At 41.0% G+C, this 24,452-nt stretch overlaps 1 protein-coding gene across 3 annotated transcripts in view; it reads right to left on the minus strand.

The window, feature by feature from the left end:
• Positions 1-638: 638 nt before the first annotated feature.
• The window catches only part of LOC103715825, a 29,514-nt gene continuing 5,700 nt past the window's right edge, over positions 639-24,452 (minus strand). For 2 of the 3 annotated variants that reach the window (XM_039119363.1, XM_039119362.1), the window contains 4 exons: positions 13,439-13,672; positions 13,179-13,281; positions 5,247-5,476; positions 639-1,313 (listed from right to left, as the gene is read on the minus strand). In XM_039119363.1, the coding sequence (XP_038975291.1) occupies positions 1,091-1,313; positions 5,247-5,476; positions 13,179-13,281; positions 13,439-13,672 (790 nt within the window). In that variant the 3' untranslated portion in view covers positions 639-1,090. Of the gene's footprint in view, positions 1,314-5,246; positions 5,477-13,178; positions 13,282-13,438; positions 13,721-24,452 lie in introns of all 3 variants that reach the window. The other variant, XM_039119361.1, reaches the window with a different exon arrangement.

Raw genomic sequence — 24,452 nt, forward strand, 5'->3', positions numbered from 1 at the left:
AAAATAATGAATTTTAATACCTCGAATATACATGGTCTTATAATATTTTAACTATTTTTTTATCTCCACATAATATATAGCTTGTGATTTTTGGCTCTTACGCATTTTTAATGATATAGATCGTAATCAGTAGCCTCATTATTAATTCTAAAATCATGAGCAAGCATCCTCACCTCGCGAGAGGAGCATAACATCTCTTATTATTTTATATTTTCTAATATAATCTTTACACACTCAAGTCTGGCCCAACCCAATGGTTGAGAGATCCTTGCCTACACCCAGTCAAAACTGCACCGGGCTGATTGGGCTGCAAATGTCCAATTCTGAACCCAACAAGATTTAATGGTGGGCTGTGTTGAGACCTGAAACACCCCAGTGGCAAACTTATTGGTTCCGTCAAGCCCAATATATCATCCTAAAGTATCACCTGCCCTATATAACTGTACTGGCAAATTTATCAGCTGTGCACCATTGGAGAGAGTAGGCTTCTATAATTTGCTTACATACAAGTAGCATTTGAGATATTCCTAGACAAGTGATGAAGCCAAGGTGTGAGAGATGACACCTAAGTTGAGAAATTCTTGATTTCAAGAAGCATTTTATTGCATCTGCATCATGAAATGGACATGCCAAATATGTTGCTGAGAAAGAACCATAGTACATTCACCAATGCATCACAAAAAGGGAGGAATCTGATTCTGTAAGCACAAAAGCACACTGCTATGATCATTTTCAATACAATCATTAATTCACCATTAAAAAACAAATCTGCCTCGCATACTCTATAATGCGATAATTCAATCATAATAGCCCCATCGGCCACAAACCACTCCAATTGCTTTTCTATAACTTTTTTTTAGAACATCGGCGAGAAAAACTATATAGCTTCTTCCAGACAATTTCAACCATGGGTACCCTTTACTGATTTGCAATGTGAAGTATACTCTTTGAGTTAGAAGGCCTTTCGATGGATTTGAACTTTAAGAGCAGATTCAGATTCTGCAATATCATGTTTGCTCTTCCACGGTAGAACAAGCATTGGAAAAAAAAAACCATCATGTGCTGAAATACAAGCTACCTTGAATGCACTCTAGCTTCCCTCACCATCCATAGTATAAACGGGAATTTGCCAGTTCTTAATATTCTTCTTAGGGTCATCCGTAAGGCTGAGATCCTTCTCATCTTCTTTAAATGTCTTAACAAAGGTTTTTGCACCCACCAAAATCAATCTTTCTAACATAAACAACTGATAATTGTTCTGGATCACAGGGTCCAAAATGTAACTAAAGTTTGATGAGTATGCCAACTTATATCTGCAGAACAGTTAGACAACGTGAAGCACAAATATTAGCTGAGGATGTCAACTGAAAAATGAAAATCTGGCAATGGCAGAGCAAGTGGTACTATAATAACAAGATGGAAAGGGATGGAGGAAATTTCAGGGGAAAAAGAGTTAGCCACCTTAAATAGTTAATTAAAATGTTACTCAGAATTTTTTTAGGACTCATCTCTCAACTAGGATTAGGCCATTACATAAAAAAGCCATTATACAAGACAGAAACAATCTAAAGTCATGTTATAGCAAAAGAAATTCAAAAAGCTTATACACTGCAAAACTTTTGCCAAACCATGTTTGCAAGTAAGAGTTTGAAAATCAGTACACACTACAGTGAATTTGATGATCCAAACAAAATTGATGACCAAGATATACTACAGTGTAATCAATTTTCATGTCTTGGATCTATTTTACGAAATAAAGGAAAAATAGGTGATGAGCTATCTAATAAAATTAGACTCAGTAAGTGGAGTTGAAAGGTGCCTCTGCATTGCTATCAATAAAATGCCTTCCTTAGCAACCATAGAGAAAATTTTATAAGATGACAGGAAAGTTCACAACGTCGTATGGTTTTAGGTGTTGGATATTAGAACCAAACAAGATGACTATAGTAGATATAAGAATGTTAGAAGTGGATGCAGTAAAACTACGAAAAGTTGGAATCAGAAACAACCTATAATATTAAAAGTAAAAGCAACACTAAACAAGAACAAAATAACCCAAAAAAAACGCAAGAGATACAATCTAAAACACTTTTAAACCTTGAGGTTGTTATTAACAGGGACCATTAGCGAATAGGATTTGTAAAGCCTACCCCAAATAGTTGGGACAGCATTCGAGTGAAGAGGTGCCAAAACACCAAAATCAGAATTCAACTTGTCTACCTAGAAGTAGACTGACAACTTAAGAAGTCTACATCATTTGGAAATCCTAATTCAGATCCAGGTTCCATTTTACATCAATTAACTTTTGAGACACCAAACATTCCCTAAAATTGCATTGGAGATATAAATCTAAATATTAAATCTAGAAAGTACATTTAAAAAATGAAAATATCTCAAGAATAACAAGAATAAGTTTTTGTAGCTAGTCAGTTTTAATTGATAAATAAGTTAATAGCAAATGGAAAAAGAGGATAAAGCTACCAAATACCCATACCAAAAGTCAAAATATCCCATTCGTTCATTCTCAATCAGGGAAAGTGGTCAGATTCATGGTTTTGACCTTATTTTTAAGAACCAAGAGAAGGTAATAAGAGTGGGTAAAGGTGTGGTTGTAGGGAAGCAGACATTTCAAAACAAAGAAGCGCATAGGAAGATGGTGCAGGTTTCAGATTGTAGAAAGATTCAAGCATGTTATCCTAGGTCAAAGATTGTCTACTAGTTGTACTTTTACATAGTACACTCATTTAGCTATGCAACTTCAAATCTTTTATATAACCTACCTAGCTTGCTTAATTAACTTTGATTTAAAGCGCCTCTATTAGCCTCCTCTAAGACCATGTAGGTATGTTCATGAAAATATAGTCATGCATAAAACATTCCAAGAATATAGAGATACACAAAGTATGTGAGGTTCTTACTTAACTTCGTCATAATATTCCAATATGCAAGTGTTTAGAAACAATTCTAAACAATTCTAGAAGTGTGGGGAAGTACATATTTTAGAAACAATTCTAGAAGGAAGTGTTTAGAAAGCTAGCATGGGTTCAAGATCCTAGGAAGATTCCAAAGAAAATGCATTATCCTAGGCAGAAAATTCAAGCTAAAGTTCGCCATCTCCATACCAGACCCCGTACTAATGCCATACTAGCACTTTGTCGATATGGAACAGTATGGAATCTTTCTAACATACCGAATGTCAGTGCGCCTTCCATACTGGGTACCAGTACCGAACCAGTATAGTACGGTATGAACTGTACTGTCCAGTTTGGGCCGGTACGCGAACCATGATTCAAGCTACTAAGCTTACATAGACTCCAAGTCATTTAATTTGCGTTTTATGCTAAACTTATATTCAACAAACAAATGGTTTAAGATTACCCACCATGCCTCATGTTTTAGCATGTTCCATCAGGTCAGATACTAGCACTCTGATCCCTAGCAATTATTTTCTTCTCATTACTTGACCTTGACTGCTTTCTACGAACAACGACCCTTTTCCTCATCATAGATATTCAGGAAGAAAGTTGCAAAACCTTTGCATAATCCTTTTAAAACCTGATCACTCCTTCACATAATTTTATATGAATTTCCAACCTATTAACATTAAACTTTTAAGATCTCCCATGACATTAGCTTCTTAAAACAAGACATATATCTAATAATTGCTTAATTTAGAGATCATGAGACTGTGGCTGTCCACCATGAGAAAGAGAATATATCTAATATCTTGTGGCCAATTATTTCTTTCAATTTTTCAGAATAAGGTCCTATAATGACCTTAGGTGAAGAACCAAAAACTTCAAGGTATTCAATGAAGAGGCTTCCCATACTGTAAATGATAATATTAGCAGGATATATAGTCATTTTTTTCTTTTGGATGGATCAACCCACAAATTACTATAGTTTTCGTCCATGAATCCGCTGGCTCCTTCGGCGCTTGGCATGGTTTAGTTGGTCGTAATACTTATCGGTTGCACCTTGTGCTGCATCATATATCCATTCCACTGTATGCATTTTGCTCTTCCAAAAGTACTGGATATTCAAGCCACAAATAAAATATGCATAATGCACTTCAAACACAACCACTTCCAAGGAGTAGCAAAATGCCAACTCAGGGCCAATCCCTGCCCTGTATGTGCAGGCCTTTCATTTGCGAAAAGTATGGTTGCCCACGAGATATCCATTTACTTTGGTCCTCAGAAACTAACCTCAGTCCCCAGAATCAATAGGCATATAAATATTATGGTAGAAGATTAGAAGTGTAAACATTGCTTCATGCCAAACTCAAAATTATATTTATATTTATAAAATAATACAAGAATAGTTACGTCACTATAATCCCTATTTCTTACCCCCTATCCAACCTACGGATTTAGCACATACGGCCCCACGAAGCTTTCCTAAGAAAAGATGGTTACCTTGCATTAAACTACTAACATGTTTAAGGTAACTTTTGGGGTCAATAATTAAAAGAAACAGTGTTGACGCAGGCATGAAATCTCTGAAAACATCATGTGCTCCTAATACTAACTCTCAACAATATACATAAAATTCTATCTGCTGCCTCATACTAGATTGGGAAAGATGATTTTAATTTTGAGATCATCGGCCTACTTTGCATTGCAAACTCAGCGGAAAGATCGAGGATAATCTGTTTCTACTATTGTTGAGGGGCGGACAAGGCAAACATATTGGATCATACCAAGTGAACACTCTGCACACTGGTATAATCACATGCAAGACCTTTTCGAAGAGATAGCAAACTAGTAAACTTGCAAGCTGCATTCAGTGAGAAGTAGACATGTGCTCAATACTCAAAAAGTGAATGTTAGCACCATTAAAACAAATATAGAATCCTAAGCCAAGCTATGTATTTAAATAACGATCACGATTAATGGTGCAGTTCCTCTAATTAAAAAAGGCAATAATTGATTTTGCATCAGTGGAACTGAGCCTTCAAACCAACCATGCAGATACTAACATTTAAAATAGAGCTAGGACACATATTCCACGCAATAAATGATATAACTGCGCAATCCAACGAAAACAGCTTTTAAGGATGTAGAAATATTTTCCCTCACAAACTTAGTAATTAGAAACTAATGTTCTCTATTTTAGAAATGGAAGAATATTTTAAGAATTAGCTTAAATGGACAGCCAGTGAAAAGTTATGCTATTCTTGGCCTTTAACAGAATTGATGTTTTGAAAAGTATCAAATGAGAACTGAGTATTTTGGAAGTTATACCTAGCAGAAAGAGGCGAAAAGAAACCAGGTACTCTCTCATTTGAAGCAATGAAGAGAGTGCGTCCTGGTGGAATCCATTTTGCAATTCTCTGCTGAATAAATTCAGGGCGAGTATCTCTGTCAAGATGTGGATGAAGGCTTCGCACCACTCCATGTCCGTCTTTTCTGGTTTTTATCTTATCCCCTCGGCGCACATGAATAGCATCATAGTTACCAAGTAGCCCTTTAATCTGTATAGAGAATTTTGTTTAAATGATTACAAAACACAACTCATAACCAAAATAATTTCACATTTAAAATTTATATGTGATACCAAAAGATCAACCCTTTTCAGATATTTTATCATAGTTGCATCAGAAATTGAAACCAATTATAGGAAAACATCTCACAAAAAGAAAAAAGAGAAAAGAAATAACATAGTCATAATTTATGTCTTATGTTGATGCATATCATCAAAAAGCCTTCTCCAATGACAATTTTATGGTTCACGTTCCCTTTGATTAAAGATGCATCATTCTAATCAGTCAGAAATTGAACCTCAATATTGTCAATAGCTAATGATAGATCCACATTTCTAAGACAACTCCTTCCATATATGACATGGAGCATCTATTCAAGAAATATTTTATCATAACATTCTCTTTAACTATTTTATGACACTAGTAGCAAAAGCCATAATGGTACCATTACATCTACAATACTACTTGCTCTTACATATCCGCATGACTCCCAACCAAGGTTCGTCGTACCAGTACCGGACCCCGTACCAGTGGCACACTAGCATAGTGTGGGTATGATATGGTACGAGATTTTTTGGCGTACCAAGGGTCTGCAAGCCGACTTCTTGCAGGCCGTCCCCGGAGGAGACCAGTGCCCGACACCCCTACCAGCCTACTTAGCTTGCCTCCCGCCAATCTCAAGGTCGTCCGAGCTACGTTGCGACCTCAGTCCAGATCCAACGGCAACAGATTGGCGGTAAAAAGAAGGCCCACCCCCAACTACATCAACATCAATCGAAAGGAGAGATAACCAGCATGAGGTCACAAGGAGCCCGTGATACATCGCACACATCTCAACGCCACACTCCGACCTCCAAAAGGTGGAACCTACTCTGCTGGAACAACCCGCCGCGCCTGTAAGCAATGAGCAGTTCAACCTGCTCATTCAACAGATATAGGCAATGACCACGGTGGTCCAGGGCCTGCAGCAAGCAGAGTGCGGTCGGACAACCACGGTGGTCCAGAGCCTGCAGCAAGCAGAGAGCGGTCGGATCCTGTCCGACCAGAGTCCGGTTAACCCAGCCACTACTCTCAGTCACCGGTGCACCACATGCACCTGGTCAATCACTGCTCTCACCAAGACTTAGAGCGGTCTCGCCAGAGCCGGCATATTTAGCAGAGCAGTCCTGATCGGGATGGAAAACGATGAACTCCAAGCCCCCATTCCGACAGGGAATCCTTCCAAAGCCTCTTGCTTGTTCGCCTCATGGAACCTCCACCCCAGCGGGATGCCGACCTCGATAGGAGAATCGAGGAAATAGGCCGACAGATCCAAGCCCTCAAAGAATAGGCTCTGAGGGCGAACAATGACCTCAACTTCTCCTCGGAGCCCCCTTCTCCCAGGGGATCATGAAGGAATCGATCCCACCTCGGTTCAAGATGCTCCAAGTGGAGTCGTACGATGGCAGCATCAACTCCTAGATCACCTGGAGAGCTTCATGGCTCTTATGATGTTGCATGGAGCCATCGACGCCGTGTTGTTCAAGGCGTTTTCTGTGAACCTTCATAGGGCAGCTCGGTTCTGGTTCTCTAGGCTTCTACCCAGATCTATCCATTCCTTCGAGCAGCTCCACCGCCTCTTCGTAGCACGCTTGGTCTCCAGTCGGAGACGGCGCCGAGGTTGGGACACGCTGCTCGACATCAAGTAGCAAGAGAGTCCCTCAAGGACTATGTCGGCCGCTTCAATGCGGCGCCACTAAAGGTACGCGGCAATGAAGACCGGCCTGCAACCGTCGTGTTTTCTCTTCTCCCTGGAGAAACACTTTCCAGCAGACTTCGTCAAAATGCTGGCACGTGCAGACAAGTATGCGAACGCGGAGGAAGCCATGGCCTTTCATCACGAGTCTGCTAGCAGGAGACTCCCCTGAGGGGCCAAAAGAGGACACGAAGAGCAGGAGCAGAGGGTTGCCTCACCTCGGCACGAGGGGCTCACGGCGGCTCAAGAGTCCTCTCCAGAACTTCAAAAAGTACACTCTACTCTCCACACCGAGGACTCGGATCCCAATGGAGATTGAGGGCCAAGGCTACCTCTACCCTCTGCATCCGATGAGAACCTCGGCGATCACGATGAACCAGAAGAAGTACTGCTGCTTCCATCAGGATAACGGCCATGACATCAAGTGCTTTCAGCTCAAGGATAAAATCGAGGCACTCATTCGACGTGGGTGACTCGACCGGTACGTGCACGCTTAGTAGGACCAAGAGCCCGCTTCGACCTCTAATCCGCCCCCTCCGAGCCGATCGACAGCCGTCCGACTGGTGGAGTCATTAATGCCATTGCTGGCTAAACTTCCAAAGTCCTATGTGCCTCAGGCAACCGAGATCCCCAAAAGGCCAAAGCTGCCATGAAGAGACAGCGCGTAGGAGACGTCATCACCTTCTCTGATGCCGACATAGAGAGAGTACAAACTCCTTATGATGACGCTGCAGTTATTTCTCTTACTATCGCAAAATATGATGCAATGAGAATACTTAATGATAATGGAAGCTCGGTCGATATGTTAGTTTATGATGCTTTCCAAAGAATGAGGCTGCCAGCCGAACAATTTCGAAAGGTCAACACTCCTCTGGTCGGCTTCTCGGAAGACTCAATCTTCGTGGAAGGAATCATCAATCTGTCAGTCATTGTGGAACAAGAACCCTAAAGTAACACTTTGAGGCTAGACTTCCTCGTGATTCGGCCGACCTGGCTTGAATGTTTTTTAAGCCGTGGTACCTACCTACCACCTGCTCATGTGATTTCCCACGAGGAGCGGAGCGGGAGAAATCCAAGGTGATCGGATGATAGCTCGTCAATGCTACATGGCCACCCTCAAAAAAAGAAAATCAGTAGAAGCCCTACCAATAGAAGGGTTGGACACAAGGGACGAGCTGAAGGAACAACGAAGAGAACTGATCGAGGAGTTGGTGTAGGTCCCTTTACGGAAAGATGAGCCTGAGAACTGTTCAGATCGGCTCCAACTTAAGTAAAAAAATCGAGCCAAAGAAATCCATTTTCTCCGCACCAACGCGGATATCTTCGCCTGTGCGGCAGAAGAAGAACTTCGCTGCGGAAAGACAGGTCATCAACTAGAAAGTTGACAAACTCTTAGAGGTTGGCTTTATTCGTGAGATGAGCTACTCAGACTGGCTGGCCAATGTCGTACTTAAGAAAAAGGCTAATGGAAAATTGCGGGTTTGCATTGACTACACCGACCAGAATAAGGCTTGCCCAAAGAACAGCTTCCTGCTCCCGAGGATCGATCAGCTCGTAGATGCGACCTTGGGACATCAATTTCTAGCCTTCATGAATGCTCTCTCTGGGTACAACCAAATCCAAATGGCGCCTGAAAACAAGAAGGCCGTCTTCCTCACCGACAAGGGCCTCTACTGCTACAAGGTGATGTCCTTCGGCTTAAAGAATGCTGAGGCAACTTACCCGTACCTCATCAACAAGATCTTCAAGGAGCAAATCGGTCGAAATATGGAGGTGTAAGTGGACGACATATTTGTGAAAAGCTGAGCGGCGGAGCACCATAGCCGACATGGAGGAGACTTTTGCAACTCTCAGAAAGTACCGAATGAAGCTCAATCCATCGAAGTACGTCTTCGGAGTTCACTTGAAGAAATTTCTAGGGTTCATAGTGATGCAACGCGGTATCAAGGCAAACTCGAAGAAGATCTGAGCAGTGCAAGACATGTAGCCCCCAAAGACCATCAAAGAGTTTCAACGCCTAACAGGTTGGGTCGCTATGCTGGCGCGCTTCGCCTCCAAATCAGCAGAGCATTATCTCCCGTTCTTCAAGGCCCTGAAACATTCGAAGAACTTCTAGTGGCTTGAGAAGTGTCAAGAAGCCTTCGATCAATTGAAGTACATCAACTCGTCACCTCTCCTCATCAAACCACAGGTTGGAGAAATGCTTTACCTATACATAGTCGATTCCCCTTCTACCGTGAGTTTGGTTTTGGTACAAGAGGAAGAAAGATGTTTAAAATCAATCTACTATACAAGTCGGATTCTGCGCAATGCTGAGACTAAACACTCTAAGTTAGAGAAAATAGTCTACGCCAAGGTCCGTCGTATCGGTACCGGTCGGCGTACCGGTGGCGGCCTGGACCGGTATGAAACGGTCATGTACTGGTCCGAACGGATCCCGTACCGGTTCTTCAACAATAAACTACCGGTACCGGATTCCACGCTGATCCGGTACCGGTCTCAGGCCGGACCGGTACGTACCGGCCGGTACGGACCGGTACGGCAGACCATGGTCTACGTCCTTATCATTTCAGCTCGGAAGCTTCGGCCATACTTCCAAGCCCATTCAATCACGGTCTTGACCGACCAGCCATCTCTCGTCGATGGGTCCCCCGTCAGAAACTCTCCAGCAAGCAAACTTTTTGCAGGCCGTCCCCGGAGGAGACCAGTACCAGACACCCCTATCAGCTTGCTTAGCTCGCCTCCAGCCGACCTCAGGGTTGTCCGAGCTGTGCTCTGACCTCGATCCAGATTTAGCAACAACATATCTCATTACTATCAAATGAAAAAGCCTCTATCACAACTATTTGCAAGCAATACAAAATAAAACCACAATAGACCCATACTAACATTAGACAACTACTAATGCAGAGATGCACCTGCCTAAAGGATTCCTAATATGACAAGAATTCAAATCAGATGAAAATCATCACTAAATTACAGTTGAAGTTTTTGGCCACTTTTTGAACTAGAAAATATTAGAAGTTGGCCAAAGGCAGTGAATTATCACCATAGAACTCAAAGAGTCCTTTCTGACAAGTCCAAGATCACTGGAGTCCAGTATCTGTGCAAAATGTTAGGCCTTCTAAATTCTGAAAGCTTGCTAGTTCAATATAAACTGCAGAAAGTTTTGGATGTTTGACTTGGCTGAACTTCAAGTCCATGCTACATTAGATTCTCCTTGTTAAGAACTTGTTGTGGAGTTCATAGATGATTTGTATTGTTGCTCTTCATCCGAATCTTCATATGAACTAAGAATTCTTCAAGATGATTCATGCATAGTAGTCTTCTCATTATACCTAAAATTCATCAAGTATCATCTTCATCAAATGTCCCTGGTGCAAGTATAATTTTCTTCCCTTCATATTTGAAAGAACAAATATGAACTCATCTGTTGTGAATTTCTTCATGTCAAATAACCCTAGTTGCAAAAAATAAAATGAACAATAGACATTGGAATGAGATCCCACATTATCTAATCTTTTTTACTTGCATGAGCAATGGTAAAGTTGCTCCATTGGTTCGAAACATAGAAACAGCCTCTCTTCATACTAGGATAAGGTAGCATACATAAAACTTGGAGCCTCAAGCACTGGGATGCCCTTTATTTCTGATGGAACAAAAAACAAGACAGTAATGTTCCATTGTGATCTTTTCATGTCATGGGGCAATGTTAGCTGCTGTGGAAAATTCAGCTGTCTTCAAAATGTGTTTTTTAATGACTTTGGTTAAAGCTATATTTTTAGTAATTCCCTTCACAACGATTGTATTTCTACCACAGGTTACTCAAGTTTCAAAACTATAATTGCACACTGGATCACCATCAGAGTTTGCACATCTTTCATTTGAAACATGAATACTTTCAAGCACTTTTACACAAGAAAACTTTCCAACTTTATAAATCATATTTTTATTTGAATCTTTAGAAACAAAACCAACTCTAGAAGTTAATTCAAGAAATGTGAAAAAAGAATGTCTCTCTTAATTTTAGAAAATCTAGATTTCTTTTCATCTTTAGAAAAACAAGAAGAAATATAACTGAGCGATTTAAGTGTTATCTCAGGTTTAAAAAGAATCCTTGCAGCATGCGGCTTCCCACAATTGTAGGGGAAGAAAGTTCAAAAAAGAACTGAATATTTAGATGGAAGCTGACTCTCTGATGATACCAATACTGATGTGAACTCTTCTGCTATTGAGTCAAACTCGGAATTCATCACATTGATGAAAATCTTTCAATCCCAAATACATTTCAGTTTAAGTCAGCAATATCTTTCATTTTGATACCAAAACACTGCTCACAGCAAACTCCCAGTAGAGGAAGAAGATCGACCCAACTATGTCAGAGTAGCATTATAGAAGGAACATAGAAGAGAAATTAATTAACAGCTCAGAAAGAGATGGCGAAAAGAACTTAGAACTTAATTCACCTCAGAATGGCTTTTCCATTTTCTAGTCACATCTATTTATGGATGCAGAACCACTATGAACCCACTATTGAACATGTTTATATTCATCCATATCTAAATAGGACGATATCTTACAATTTGAAAAGGGAATTGTAAAAAAACCCTTCATGATTTGAGTCTGCGATCACAGGAATTTGATGGCATCTTTGACTGATTCTGCTGTCGGATTCTCTCCAAATATTCTATCACATGTTTCACCATATGAGGTCATGTCAGCTTTGTTTCATCAAATTTGTGAGATCAATTACTTCATTTGCATCAGCCATATCAAAACTGACTCTCAGATCCTAATCAGCCATCAAACCCCTTTGTTCCTTTAATCGATCTTTCACATGCAACAGGTCAAGTAATCATTGACTACGTTAATGGCAAATGCATCATATACCACCATTTACGATGTGTAATTCCAATTAGTCATATTCTGAACACAAAGCATCAAGTGCTTCTTTTGTAATTAACTTATAATAACTCACAACTAAATAAGTAAGCTCTACTTCTATGGAATATGATACAGAAGTCAATAATATGTCATATCATACTCCACATCAAAGAAATTATCTTTTTACCTTTACATAAAAGAAATTATCTTTTAAAAGGACCGCCATTTGTCACAAATCTTCATTCCACAAAATCTGGTGGAAAAAGACTTCTTTAGCCTCCCAATAGTGTTTAATTTTAGAAGAATCCAATCAAATAATATGTTTGGGGTACATATGCCAAAGCTCAACACCTTTGGTTTCATCTAGAATCAGCAGCTTCTGAAAGCTTGCAATATGACTTCAATACATGGTAGGAAGTGCTGCTTCCAGGCAAGTTGCCTTTGTCTAGTTCACTTCCTGGAAAACAATTCTTCGATTTTGAGTTTGTGACCTGGATGGCCTTAAAGCACTAGGCCCATCGAGAAACAAGTAACCAGGTAAGTGTGCACGACTGCAATAATAAAGAACTAGCAACACCCTAATATTTTCCCATGTTTTTGTCATCCTTACAAGCGCAATGATATTTTTCCAACTTCTACACATGTATACCATGTAGGAGTACCTTATCATATATAGTTGGTACTTGCCAGTTATTTGTCATGTACTACTATACACGGACATCAATTGGCTGTGATGGTTGTTATAGTGGAAGTCAGGCAAAATCAGGAACAGAGCCATCCCACAGTAAGAAAGATTCTGGACCATGAGAAGTATTAACTGTTGAATGTTGTTTTAGATCAAAAGTCCAGTCAGGGAACCCAAAATGGCAGTGTTGCTGTCATTATAACAATGTCCTAGACAATGAGAATATTCAGCTTCAGTTCTCCTGGTAATCCATAGACATAATCATCAAATTCAGCAACCAATTGTAAAATGACACGATAATCAGGTTCTGCATGCTATAGGACAGGTAAAACTGTGTTTCTATTTTCGTTTCCAGTTTGCACTGAAACAAAAGTTTAGAGAAACAATACCATATCTGCTGCATCTCTTAATTTTCTGGCTGCCATCATTGGGAGAAATGAATATGGCAGCAAAACAGAGCTGCGATTGGTTCGACCCTTGCACTCCATAAACCTGGATGTTTATCATATCAAGACTAGCGCTTCAATTCAAACATCACCTAGCAAAATTCTGCATTTTTATCCATTTCAACACCATGAAACAAAAGTTCCACACAAGCTCAGATAGAACAAAGATATATGGACACTCGAGGGAAACATGATAATTTTACCATGAAAGAGGACTAGCAGTGCGGTTTATTAGCAAGGCATTTGAGTAAAGACTATTTTCTTTGAGATCAACCCTGCTTACTCCTTGAACATGGGCCAGCCCCCTTACTCCTAACTTCATACTTGTTGACAGTATCCTGTGCCACATCTTTGAATTGTCCATAATAACTGGTACTGTATTTGAAATGAGATCCAGGTCATACAAAGAGTCCATCGCACAAGAATTTGCTGCCCATCTATTGAAGATTTGAAAGAACTTCAGATTACAAATTTTAACAAAAACTCTGTTTCAACAGGACGAAACACTATATGAAAATCAGTCAAATATACCAAGATGTTTTACAAGCTCAAGATAATATAATTTGGTTATCATTGAAAAGAAAATAACATATAATCTTATAGAACTTTGCCGAGTTAATTTAGCTTGAATAAATCAAGATTAGATATCTTACATATCTACAAATAAATGCATGGTTATAGAAGTTAATATTGGTTTTGTTCAAATTTCAAGTCTTTTTAATATCACAGTAACTGAATCAATAAGCCACCTTTTAAAGTAAAGCCAAAGAACAAAGATCAGAAAATATAATAACAAATAACAATAACTGACCAGCTTTGTGTTCCTGACAATGCAAATTTTCTTGGTCAAGCAATTGATAGAATGATTATAAGAAAAGCGAGAAAGAGTGTTGATTTATATTATACAGAAGAATGAGTGCCGGTGAGAGGGGATGCTATGTATTGTGTGTCTCGTCGATTGGAGCTGATAAAAAGAAGGTTGAGAAGGTGGAACCGTGAGGAGGTAGGGAATATTTTCAGGAGGATTGAGGAGACTGAGGAGGCCATTGCCAGGTTGCAGGCTCAGGAGGCCATGGGGGGGAGTTTGGCAGATGTGGAGATGGGGGAGCTTAGATCACTCCTTGCCTTGCATGATTCCCTCTTGAGACAGCAGGAGATCTTTTGGAGACAGAAATCGAGGGTACAGTGGATCCAGGAGGGGGATCGGAACACTAGATTCTTTCACTAGGCGGCAGTGATCAGGAGGCATCGGAACAGGATCAGGTCGATCAGGGATGAGGATGGGCAGTCAGTGGAGGACCCAGATATCATTCGGAGGGTGTTGGAGGGTTTCTTCAGGGCCAGATGGTCTGAGCAGACAGGTACTGGGATCTCAGAGGGTATCGTGCCGCCACTGATACGGGTGGCGGAGGAGGATACGGCCGCACTGATTAGGCCGGTATCGGCAAGGGAGATTCAGGAGGTGATGTGGTCCCTTGAGGGGGACAAGGCGCCGGGTCCGGACGGCTTCCCACCAATATTTTTTCGGAGGTACTGGATGATTGTTGGTCAGGGGGTGACGGCTGCCATACAACAATTTTTTAGCACAGCCGTGATGTCTACAGATTGGCAGAGGACCCTAGTCACCCTGATACCGAAGCGACAGGATGCATCCGAGCCTAGCCACTTTCGTCCGATCAGCCTGTGTACGACCTTGTACAAGGCGACGGCGAAGTTACTAGCTGTTAGATTGAGGGATATCCTTCCGAGACTGATTAGCCCGGAGCAGGGGGCTTTTGTGGGAGGGCGGAGTATTACAGATAATGTCCTTATTGCCCAGGAGTTCATGTTTGATCTTGGTAAGGCTTCGAGTAGGAGGAGTTTGATGGGGATCAAGCTTGACATGGAGAGAGCCTATGATAGGATGAGATAGGATTTTGTGCAGCAGTCTTTGCAGGGGTTTGGCTTTCCCGAGACATGGGTCAGATGGGTCATGGGATGTATCAGAGCTCCTTCCTTCGCCATCCTGGTAAATGGCACGCCATCACGGTATTTTGGGTCTACTGGGGGATTGCGTCAGGGTTGCCCCCTCTCCCAATTACTGTTTATTTTATGTGCAGATGCACTCTCTAGGACCCTGCGGCATGCAGTGATCACCCAGGAGCTGGAGGTTTACAGGCCTGTGCCGGATGCCACACCGATCTCCCATTTACTCTTTGCTGATGATTGTTTTCTGTTAGTCCGGACGACGAGACAGGCAGCACGGATTGTATGGAGGATTCTTTGGGATTATTGCTCTGTGTCTGGTCAACCGGTCAACTCATCCAAGTCAGCAATTTGCTTTAGCTCGAAGACCAAACCGGATGTGAAGACCTCCATACTAGAGATTTTGGGGGTGGGAGAGCAGGAGGGTACGTTGAGGTATTTCGGAGTGCCGATCTCAGGTCAGCGTCTACGTAGTAGTGATTGCTCTTCCCTGGAGATCAGCATCAGGCACAGGTTGGAGGGGTGGCAAATACATTCACTTTCTATGATGGGCAGGCTTATCTTGGTACGGTCAGTTCTCTCCTCGATCCCGATTTACCTATTATCTACCGCTTTTATACCGGTTGCGACAGTGAGGAATATTGAGCAGATCTTCAGAAACTTTATTTGGGGGAGGAACGGAGGTGGAAGGGGCATCCCTCTCATGGCATGGGAGGTGGTATGTCAGCCGACGAGATTTGGTGGCTTGGGGGTGCAGTCCTTGATGGCGAGACGGGAGTCCTAGCGGCACGGCACGCCGCTAGAGTTGTGTTAGAGCCTGATGGCATGTGGTCCTCACTGATGAGGGCCAAGTATGGCGGTCTGGTGCCCGGGGCCCGTGCGGGGCGTCGCCATTCACCGATCTGGAGGGAGATTTGCGCTAGAGCAGGGTTGGTGCTTCCCGCGATTAGATGGGCTATTGGTGATGGACGATCCATTGATGTGTTAGAGGATCGCTGGGTGACGGAGCAGCCTATGAGTAGACTCCCGGTCATGGTGGATACGTCGAGGTTAGTCGGTCTCAGGGTCAGAGATTTGATGGAGCCCGGAGGGGGACGTTGGAGGGTTGAGTTGATTAGGGAGGCTTTTGGGGAGCAGTTGGCAGAGATGATCCTGGCTCTACCTATTTCTGCCCGGGTGGGGTCAGATAGACTAGTCTGGATGCCGACAGGGCGATTGCATGTGCGAGTCAGGGACATCTCCATGTTGTTGAGCCGAGAGCCAGCCCAACAGATAGAGGGAGGATGGATTTGGAGGATGCAGATTCACCCGCATGTCGCGCTCTTCATATGGAAGGTGGCATGGGGCTGCCTACTGACCAGGAGTGTGTTAGCACGGCGAGAGGTGAGGATCACTCAGTGTTGTGAGGAGTGCACGGAGACTGTGGAGACGATTGATCATGTTATCCTGCAGTGCCCCAGAGCTAGGGAAATCTGGAGCCGATCACCATCTTTGTTGCCCCATTCAGTCGAGTCGATACAGGATTGGATTCATTGGTTGAGAGTTTCCATGCGGAGGCCCAGTACGGTTAAGGCCGGGATCCGATGGGCTTATTTGGCTCATTCTATCTGGTTGGACAGGAATGCTGGTATCTTTGAGGGCAGACGGTTACCTCCGAGGGTGGTGGTGGACAGAGCTATGCGTCTTGCCAGGGAGGTTACCACTACTACCGTTAGGTCTTCTTCTGAGATGGCCAGGGACATCTGGGGTACTCTTTCCGCTGTCACAGCGCCCAGGTTCGCCCTAGTTTCTTGGGTACCCCCACCCCTTGGTCATCTCAAAGTGAACTTCGATGGTAGTATGTCGTTGGACGGGGTGTCTGGAGTTGGCTTTGTCATCAGAGACCATCTGGGTGGTTTGATAGCAGCTGGTGGCCGCCGTGCGCCGGGACTCACTACAGTCGGTGCAGAGCTGCGGGCAGCCTGGGAGGGGATATCCTATGCGAGGCGGGTACTTTGTGCTGAGCATATATGCCTTGAGGGGGATTCCTCTGTGGTGATCGAGTGGATTCGGGGAGCGGATAGATATGGTGATGGTCATCCTCTCATCCGTGAGATTCGGAGATTGGCGCAGGAGTCGAGTGATTTCCGAGCGTTACATGTTTTTCGGAAGGCAAACAGAGCAGCAGACTGGATTGCCTCTTTTGTTGCCCGGCATTCCGGGGAGGTCATATAGACATCTGTAGGAGATATTCCTCTACGCTTTACTTTCTTTTGATATGGCTGGATGTACTCAAGTTAGAGCTATATGAAATGCCGCTTTTATCAAAAAAAAAAAAAAGAATGAGTGCCTAGATTAGCACGGGAGCTAACTAGGCGAAATTGTGAAAGAAAGGTCAACCAGAAATCAAATACTAATTATCAAAGTTGATATTATTGTCTAAATGTACAGGCATATAGAATTAATTTTTATATCAGTATGAGAGCAATCTATAACACAACATGCTATGTTCATGTCACCTCAAGCTGCACGATAACGTAATATCAAACCTAGGTCTGCATGTCCGGCTCTGATTCAAATTTTTATCTCAATAGATAAAATTGCAGCAAAAGAAAATAAGTAATATACCTAGAATATTCTACCAGGCTGTAACAATGTCAAACATGTAATAACACGTGTTTGGGTATTGACACTAGCATAATTCTTTTACATCATTAGAAATAAAGAATTATGATTTTATTGGAAATTTCATAATCCGGACACTAAAATATTAATCCATCAAATTACTCAAGCATATTGAGGCAAAATAAACTAGGCCTAAGAAATATGATGTAGATTTTTGATTTTGACTGTTCAATACGGGTTTCAAAAGCACTTTGGAAGATAATTAAGATCACTTAGATAACTTTTAGGCGTTGTCAGGAAATTTTGAAAAGCTACAAGTCCCAATTGAAGTGTTGGAATTGGGTTACTTGGACACCATACTTTTTTTTGGGAGTTTTCAAGCGCTTCTGCTTTACTTGGGAGGTGACAAGACATGACATGACACTCCAGTGGCAGTATAAAAATGGTGTATCCTGCTGACATCATCTAGAAGTTTGGGAACTTGGCATTACTTTTTGGAGTGTGCTATCAAAGAGTGCCTTATCGCAATCCATGACACTTCATTTCTCAACAATGTTACTGCTCAAAAATATCAGCCTGATGCATTGCTACCGAACCTCCACCAGATTGGCTGGTTGAACAAATAAGTTACCTGGTAATTTGTCTGATTCAGGTTTGTTAACAAGATAAGCATATGGACCAGTGATATCTGTTTGACATGCTGGTTTTAGCATCTTCCAGCAGACATTGGAAAGTTGTTTCTGTCCAAACAAACCCATAGTCTCTAGAAACTATTCAAAGAAAGAGAGAACACGAATATCTAATTCCACATCAACCCACCAAATACATGTATGTATGTATGACTTCAAGATTTTGTTGAGGCTGTATATATGTACGTACATATGTATGTATTTTAAGCATGCATATAGAAACTTCAAACATGGAATATAGCTTATCCGATATTCTGATTCACAAACAAATTAACTAAATGCACAAATTTGTTAGTATTCTTGCAATGCATTCACTGCTGATTTTATATATAGTATCTTATTTTAAGGATTCCTTTCTTTGTTTTATTGTTCTTGTTTTTTGATTGATCCTTGGACCAATGAACCAGTGAACCACTCTCCTCACCAATTTGATGCCTGGTCCAGGTCTGATAATATTGATGGGAATAACTAAGTTGAGGTTTTCTGAAGTCTATAGCACTGTTGCAAGTAATATTTTAGATATGTACATGCATATGTTTGTATATGTGCGTGTACGTATGTGTCCATACATACTGAAATAAGCACGCATGTAGAAAATTGCAAAATAGAATACAACTTACCATATATTCTGATTCACAAACAAATTAAAGTTTTTTCTTATAATGCTTTTATGACTGTTTTTAAATATAGTTTCTTATTTTAAGGATTCCTTTCTTTGTTTTATTGTTTTTGTTTCTTCCATGATCCTTGGACCAATGGACCAATGAACCAATTTGATGTCTGAACTAGGTCTGATAACATTGATTGGAATGACTAAGTTGATATTTTCTACGGTTAGCACTGCTGCAAGTAGTATAAACATTAGAGTGTTATACTTACTCTCTCCTGTATAATTTCAGTCATAATGTCATAAACACAAGTTCAAACATGATATAATAATATTTATCAGTGGAGGCCCTTTTGCAAGTAAAATTATAATGCACAATAACCTTTCGGTATAGCTTTAATATTTCAGTGAGCTACCTCTCCCAATCATAGCATTGCAATTGCTACGTTAGGGTTTCCTAGGATTCCAAACCAATGTAATTAGGGTACTACCAGGTCAGTTAGGTTAGGCTCCAGGTACCTCCAATCCAGATTCAGAATCATTATGTGTTCTGGACCTAAATTTTGAGCCAAACCCTATCCATTCAAGAATAGGTCAGGTCCAAGGTAGATAAGAATTAAGCAGACCAATCAAGTCTGCAGGTCAGACAATATTGTAACAAGACCCCAACCTACCTAAGAGCACTTAATACTTATACCCTACCTGAATTCAGAAGGTTTGGTTAGGTTGCATATCGAGTCCAAGCTCTGACTAAGTACCATAAATATTTGATGCTAGTGTATTTCTCATTTGAGTTACTAGCTCAAGCCCACAAATTAGTTACTGTAGTGTAAAATAGCATACAAGAACGGAACAGTGCAAAAGGCCAGTGTTTTCAGGGCATCGGCAGTACAAGACAAAGGGAAGTAGTGCTTGGCTTCTCAAGTTAGAAGAAAAGAACCTAGTGGATTAGGGATTTGGTAGGCCCAATTATCTTAATAGCATCAAATAATTTCAAAAACAAATTCTAGGTATTATAAATCTACTTTAGAAGAAATTTTAAGGGTATAAAAGTAAAATATATGTTTTATCTAGTTTTTAGGTTGGGTCAGCTGCTGGACTTGGGGGGGCCATATTCACCCAACTCAAATCCATAAGCTGTCATATTATATGATCAGCCCGAGATGGGTCTGATCTGGCTATAGTTTTATTAGACTTAGAACCAACCAAAAATCACTCCTGCATCTATGCTCAGACTCACGACTAACGCTTAAGTCTATGAGTTCAGGTTGAGTCAGGGTCTCCAGATCTCAAATGACAACACTAATTGTAAGAGATATAAGGGTTTATTTGCTGTCCTGCAAAGTTTTTGCCATTATATGTAATCAACAGGAGTTAAAAACTCAAAGGGTAGCCCACCACAAGTATGTTTTTTGAGTAAAAAACAATGTAAAATATAAGGTATTAACGTCAATTCTAGAAAATATGATTGCGTGCAACAATTACATCAAACGGACATGAAAAAAATCAAGGAATGAGATAACAAGAGAAAGAAGAGCACCAGGAAGCCATAACGAAGAAGCAGTCCTTCTATTCCTAAGATCAAAATGTTAGCTACACAAATATAAATAGCCCCTTTCATTAGATAAACCCTAATTAAATTTTGAAATCCCGAATGATGCAGCCAGCCACTTATACAAACGCACCATCCAATGGGCCCTTAAGAATTAGCAGTACCGAAATATATAAATTCAATTACCTTTTAATGAGTTAATGCAAACCAAAATCCCAGCTGGAATATATTTCTGTCACATGCCAGATGATGTAATAAGTATGTTAAATTTCCATAGAGACTGAACATAGGGCTAGAAAAAGTCACGTAGAGCATATACTTCTCAGATAAAACAGTTCTTATAGTGTTGTAGTCAGACATTTACTGCTTGTTCAATACAACAATTTCTATGCTTCATTTGAACTAGATGTGACTTTTGTATGAAACATGGTTGAGGCACACATGTGCTCAAGATTCAATTAATAGTGAAAATTATAAATCAAGTGCTAAACTGCACCTTCCCACCAAGTGCCTCAGATATCAACCCCACTACTACAAATATCCCCTACAGGAGTTATCCATCATCCTACCTAACGGCCAATGTCATTCCTAGGAACCAAAAATTTCAATCATAGAAAACAATGCCAACAAGAAGTACCCTTGCCACACTCCATACAAGTACCAAAGATCCAAACTGGCAAAGAACTCCTTCCAACAGCAAACACAAAACACTTGCATGGATAATCCATCACTTTAACGAAGAGACAGTGCTCCAGCTAAGAGATCATAGAACACCTTACACTACAGCAGTCTCAACAATGTCAGTGCCATGAATCTGCTATGAACACCATCTGTGCGATTTATTGTGAATGTTAGATCAAGCAAAACTACCAATATCTCTTCCTATCCTTGTCATTCCGTATGCTTCATGCATTCAGCAACATTGATTGGACAGAGATTTGCTCTATTGTAAATATTCCTTTCCTGATTCCTCATCCTATCCCAATTTTCAATCGGAAAGGATGTTCAAGTTTGGTATTTTTTCTATATCAATCATGTTTTCTTGTCCAACTATAGAGAACAAATTCACTGGAGACGTCAAAAAATAATGGCTTCGTGTGGGACCATGTGAATCATCGGATGCACCATGTAGTCCAATTTCTACCCACCAAAGGGCTCAACATAGTACAACGGGAGAATGATATCATAATTCAAGAGAATTCAACTCCACCTTTTTTCCATTAAGCGAGTATTTTTAGTGCTTTTTAGTAGGTGTCTAGAGCAACATATTTTCTTTTGTTTTATTCTTTTTCCCTTTTCTCCAGTCACTACCTTGCTATTGCTTATGTACATACCTCTTGATCCCAGAAGCGATTTAGCTCACCATCAATGGCACGCGGTACTGAGCAGGGGATGTGTTCCATGGCACTCAGCCATGTGCTCGTGAATCATGCCTTTGCGCACGCACATACAGGGGTGATTCATGAGAACATTGACAGTTGAACACTTGGGGCATTGAGACATATACCATCACCCACCGAGGGCCACCTAGACCACTTCCTTTTGACCTCAACTTATTGTTTTTTAGTTTAAACAATTCCTATCATCAGCAACAAAACCAATTTCTAGAACTATGTTTTTAGAATAGTCATGTTCTTTCATACATAGGACAACTGTTGTTCAGCTACTATCATATTATTATAGAGGTAGAGCATATCCTAATGTACATATGTACATATGTACAATGATATATATAACATTGAGATCTGAGTTTAAGTAGATAATTATAATCAGCCATGCAATTTCAAATGATGGCTGTTATTCATGTTACATGATGGATCCTACAAAAATTTATAAGATAGACATCCAGTGTTGTATAGATATAGGACAACAGAGCCATAAGAAATCCGAAAAACAATTATTGTAACACTATAGTAAACATTGCCTTAAACCATAATTAGGAGAGATTGGTATGAAGAACAATAGGGAAATTGCTGACATGATGGTCGAGCTCAGCATCGTGAACTCAATACAACCAAGTACAGGGACACACTATGACTACCTTGTAAGTCAATTTCAATTTCTTGAGTCCCTTGTTGAATGCACAAATTTTGTGCACATTATAATCACAGACAGATATTGCTAGCAGAATGCAACAAAATTTTATATATGGTTGTGTTATATGTTGGTTATCAGCCATTACATAATTTTTGCATTTAAATTATGTGAATATATTCTCCCTCATCAGATAACAGAAGGCTTACTTTCTCATGAACAGGAAACAGCAGACCTTTACTGCTGTAAGCCACAAACAAGAGTAATGTTTGCAGCACATACAGAACAACAGACTGTTTTACGATTAGTCACGACTGTCTTAAACATGTAATAGGCCCTAGTTGACCATGAATTTCCCCTAGTTGCATCAGGCACTGTCATCTTCTTCCACAAGGGTGACAATCTGCTATTACTAGAAAGGCCAGGACCTCACTTCCATAAGATTTTCGATTACTTGATCATCCTCAGGTTCTCTATCAGCTAGTAGAAGGAGCCACCACCTTTTGGCTCAAAGGGAGAGATTCATAACTCGCACATAAGCCCCACTAGATCTAGAAGGTTCCTTCTTCATGCAGGTTCTTCTCAAACAAGATCATTTGGGCTTCACATAAGCTTCAATCAAAATCAAAGGTGGGTCAATAATAAATCCAAAAATGTCTTATCTGTTGTTTTTGAGTCATATCAGAGATAATTGAAGATCTATTAGAATCTTTAACCTGCAAATGAGTCTCACCCAATCTACTAGGTTCATTCTTCATGCAAGCTCTTCCCCAACAAGATCTCTGGGGCTTCACATGAGCTTCAATCAAAATCAGAGGTGGACCAATAATAAATCCAAAAAGTCCTTATCTATTGTTTTTGATTCATACATGAAGATAAATTAAAATCTTAAGGGCCTTTTCATTCTGTAGACTTCTTCAAATCTATTATCAGAAAAATAATTCTATAACCTGCCAAATTTTACAAGATTTTACAAAAACGGTTTTATGGAAGGTAATGAAACAAGCATTTTCATTAAACTCATTCATTTTAGATTTTTTATAAACCCATTGAAGTAAAACCTGACCAAACAGCACTTTCAAGGATTTTAGAGCAATATTTAGCTAATAAAGTTTAACTTACGAAGATAATTTGTGACCTTCTCTCTGTTTTTCCATCTTTAGTTAGATCTAGAAGAGATTGACACATAACACTTTTTGCAAGTCCTTGTCATAAGCAGTTTGAACCAAGGTCCGCCGTACCGGTACCGGTCGGCGTACCGGTGGCCGGCCGGACCGGTACGGGACCGGTCCGGTCCGGTACGTACCGGCTGGTACCGGTCCTGTACCGGCCGGTACGCGGTGGTTTCAAAAACCACAGCGCGCGGCGCTGTGGTTCTAAAAAAAAAAAAACCGGTTCGCACCGGTACGAGGCCGGTACCGGCCGGTACGGGCTCCGAACCGGCCGGTACGGGCCCGAACCGGCCGGTACGCACCCGTACCGGCCGGTTCGGATAAAAAACCGGAAAATACCGGTTTTTTATCCGTTCCGGTACCGGCCCGTACCGGCCGGTACGGGCCGGTACGGCATTCCATGGTTTGAACCTTCTAAATATAAAGGTAAGGCAAGGCTAGCCATCATGTAAGCACATTTGGATTCAGCATAATGTTGTCTTTGACGTCTGGCTTGACTACTTCTCATCTCCTATCCATTTTGATTTTTCTTCCTCTATTCTTGCACTTCCCCTCTTCCAGCTTATCCTAAGATACCAGTCATGCTATCACTAA

This window comes from Phoenix dactylifera, unplaced genomic scaffold, assembly GCF_009389715.1.
Source record: "Phoenix dactylifera cultivar Barhee BC4 unplaced genomic scaffold, palm_55x_up_171113_PBpolish2nd_filt_p 000537F, whole genome shotgun sequence".
In the NCBI taxonomy this organism is placed as follows: Eukaryota; Viridiplantae; Streptophyta; class Magnoliopsida; order Arecales; family Arecaceae; genus Phoenix; species Phoenix dactylifera.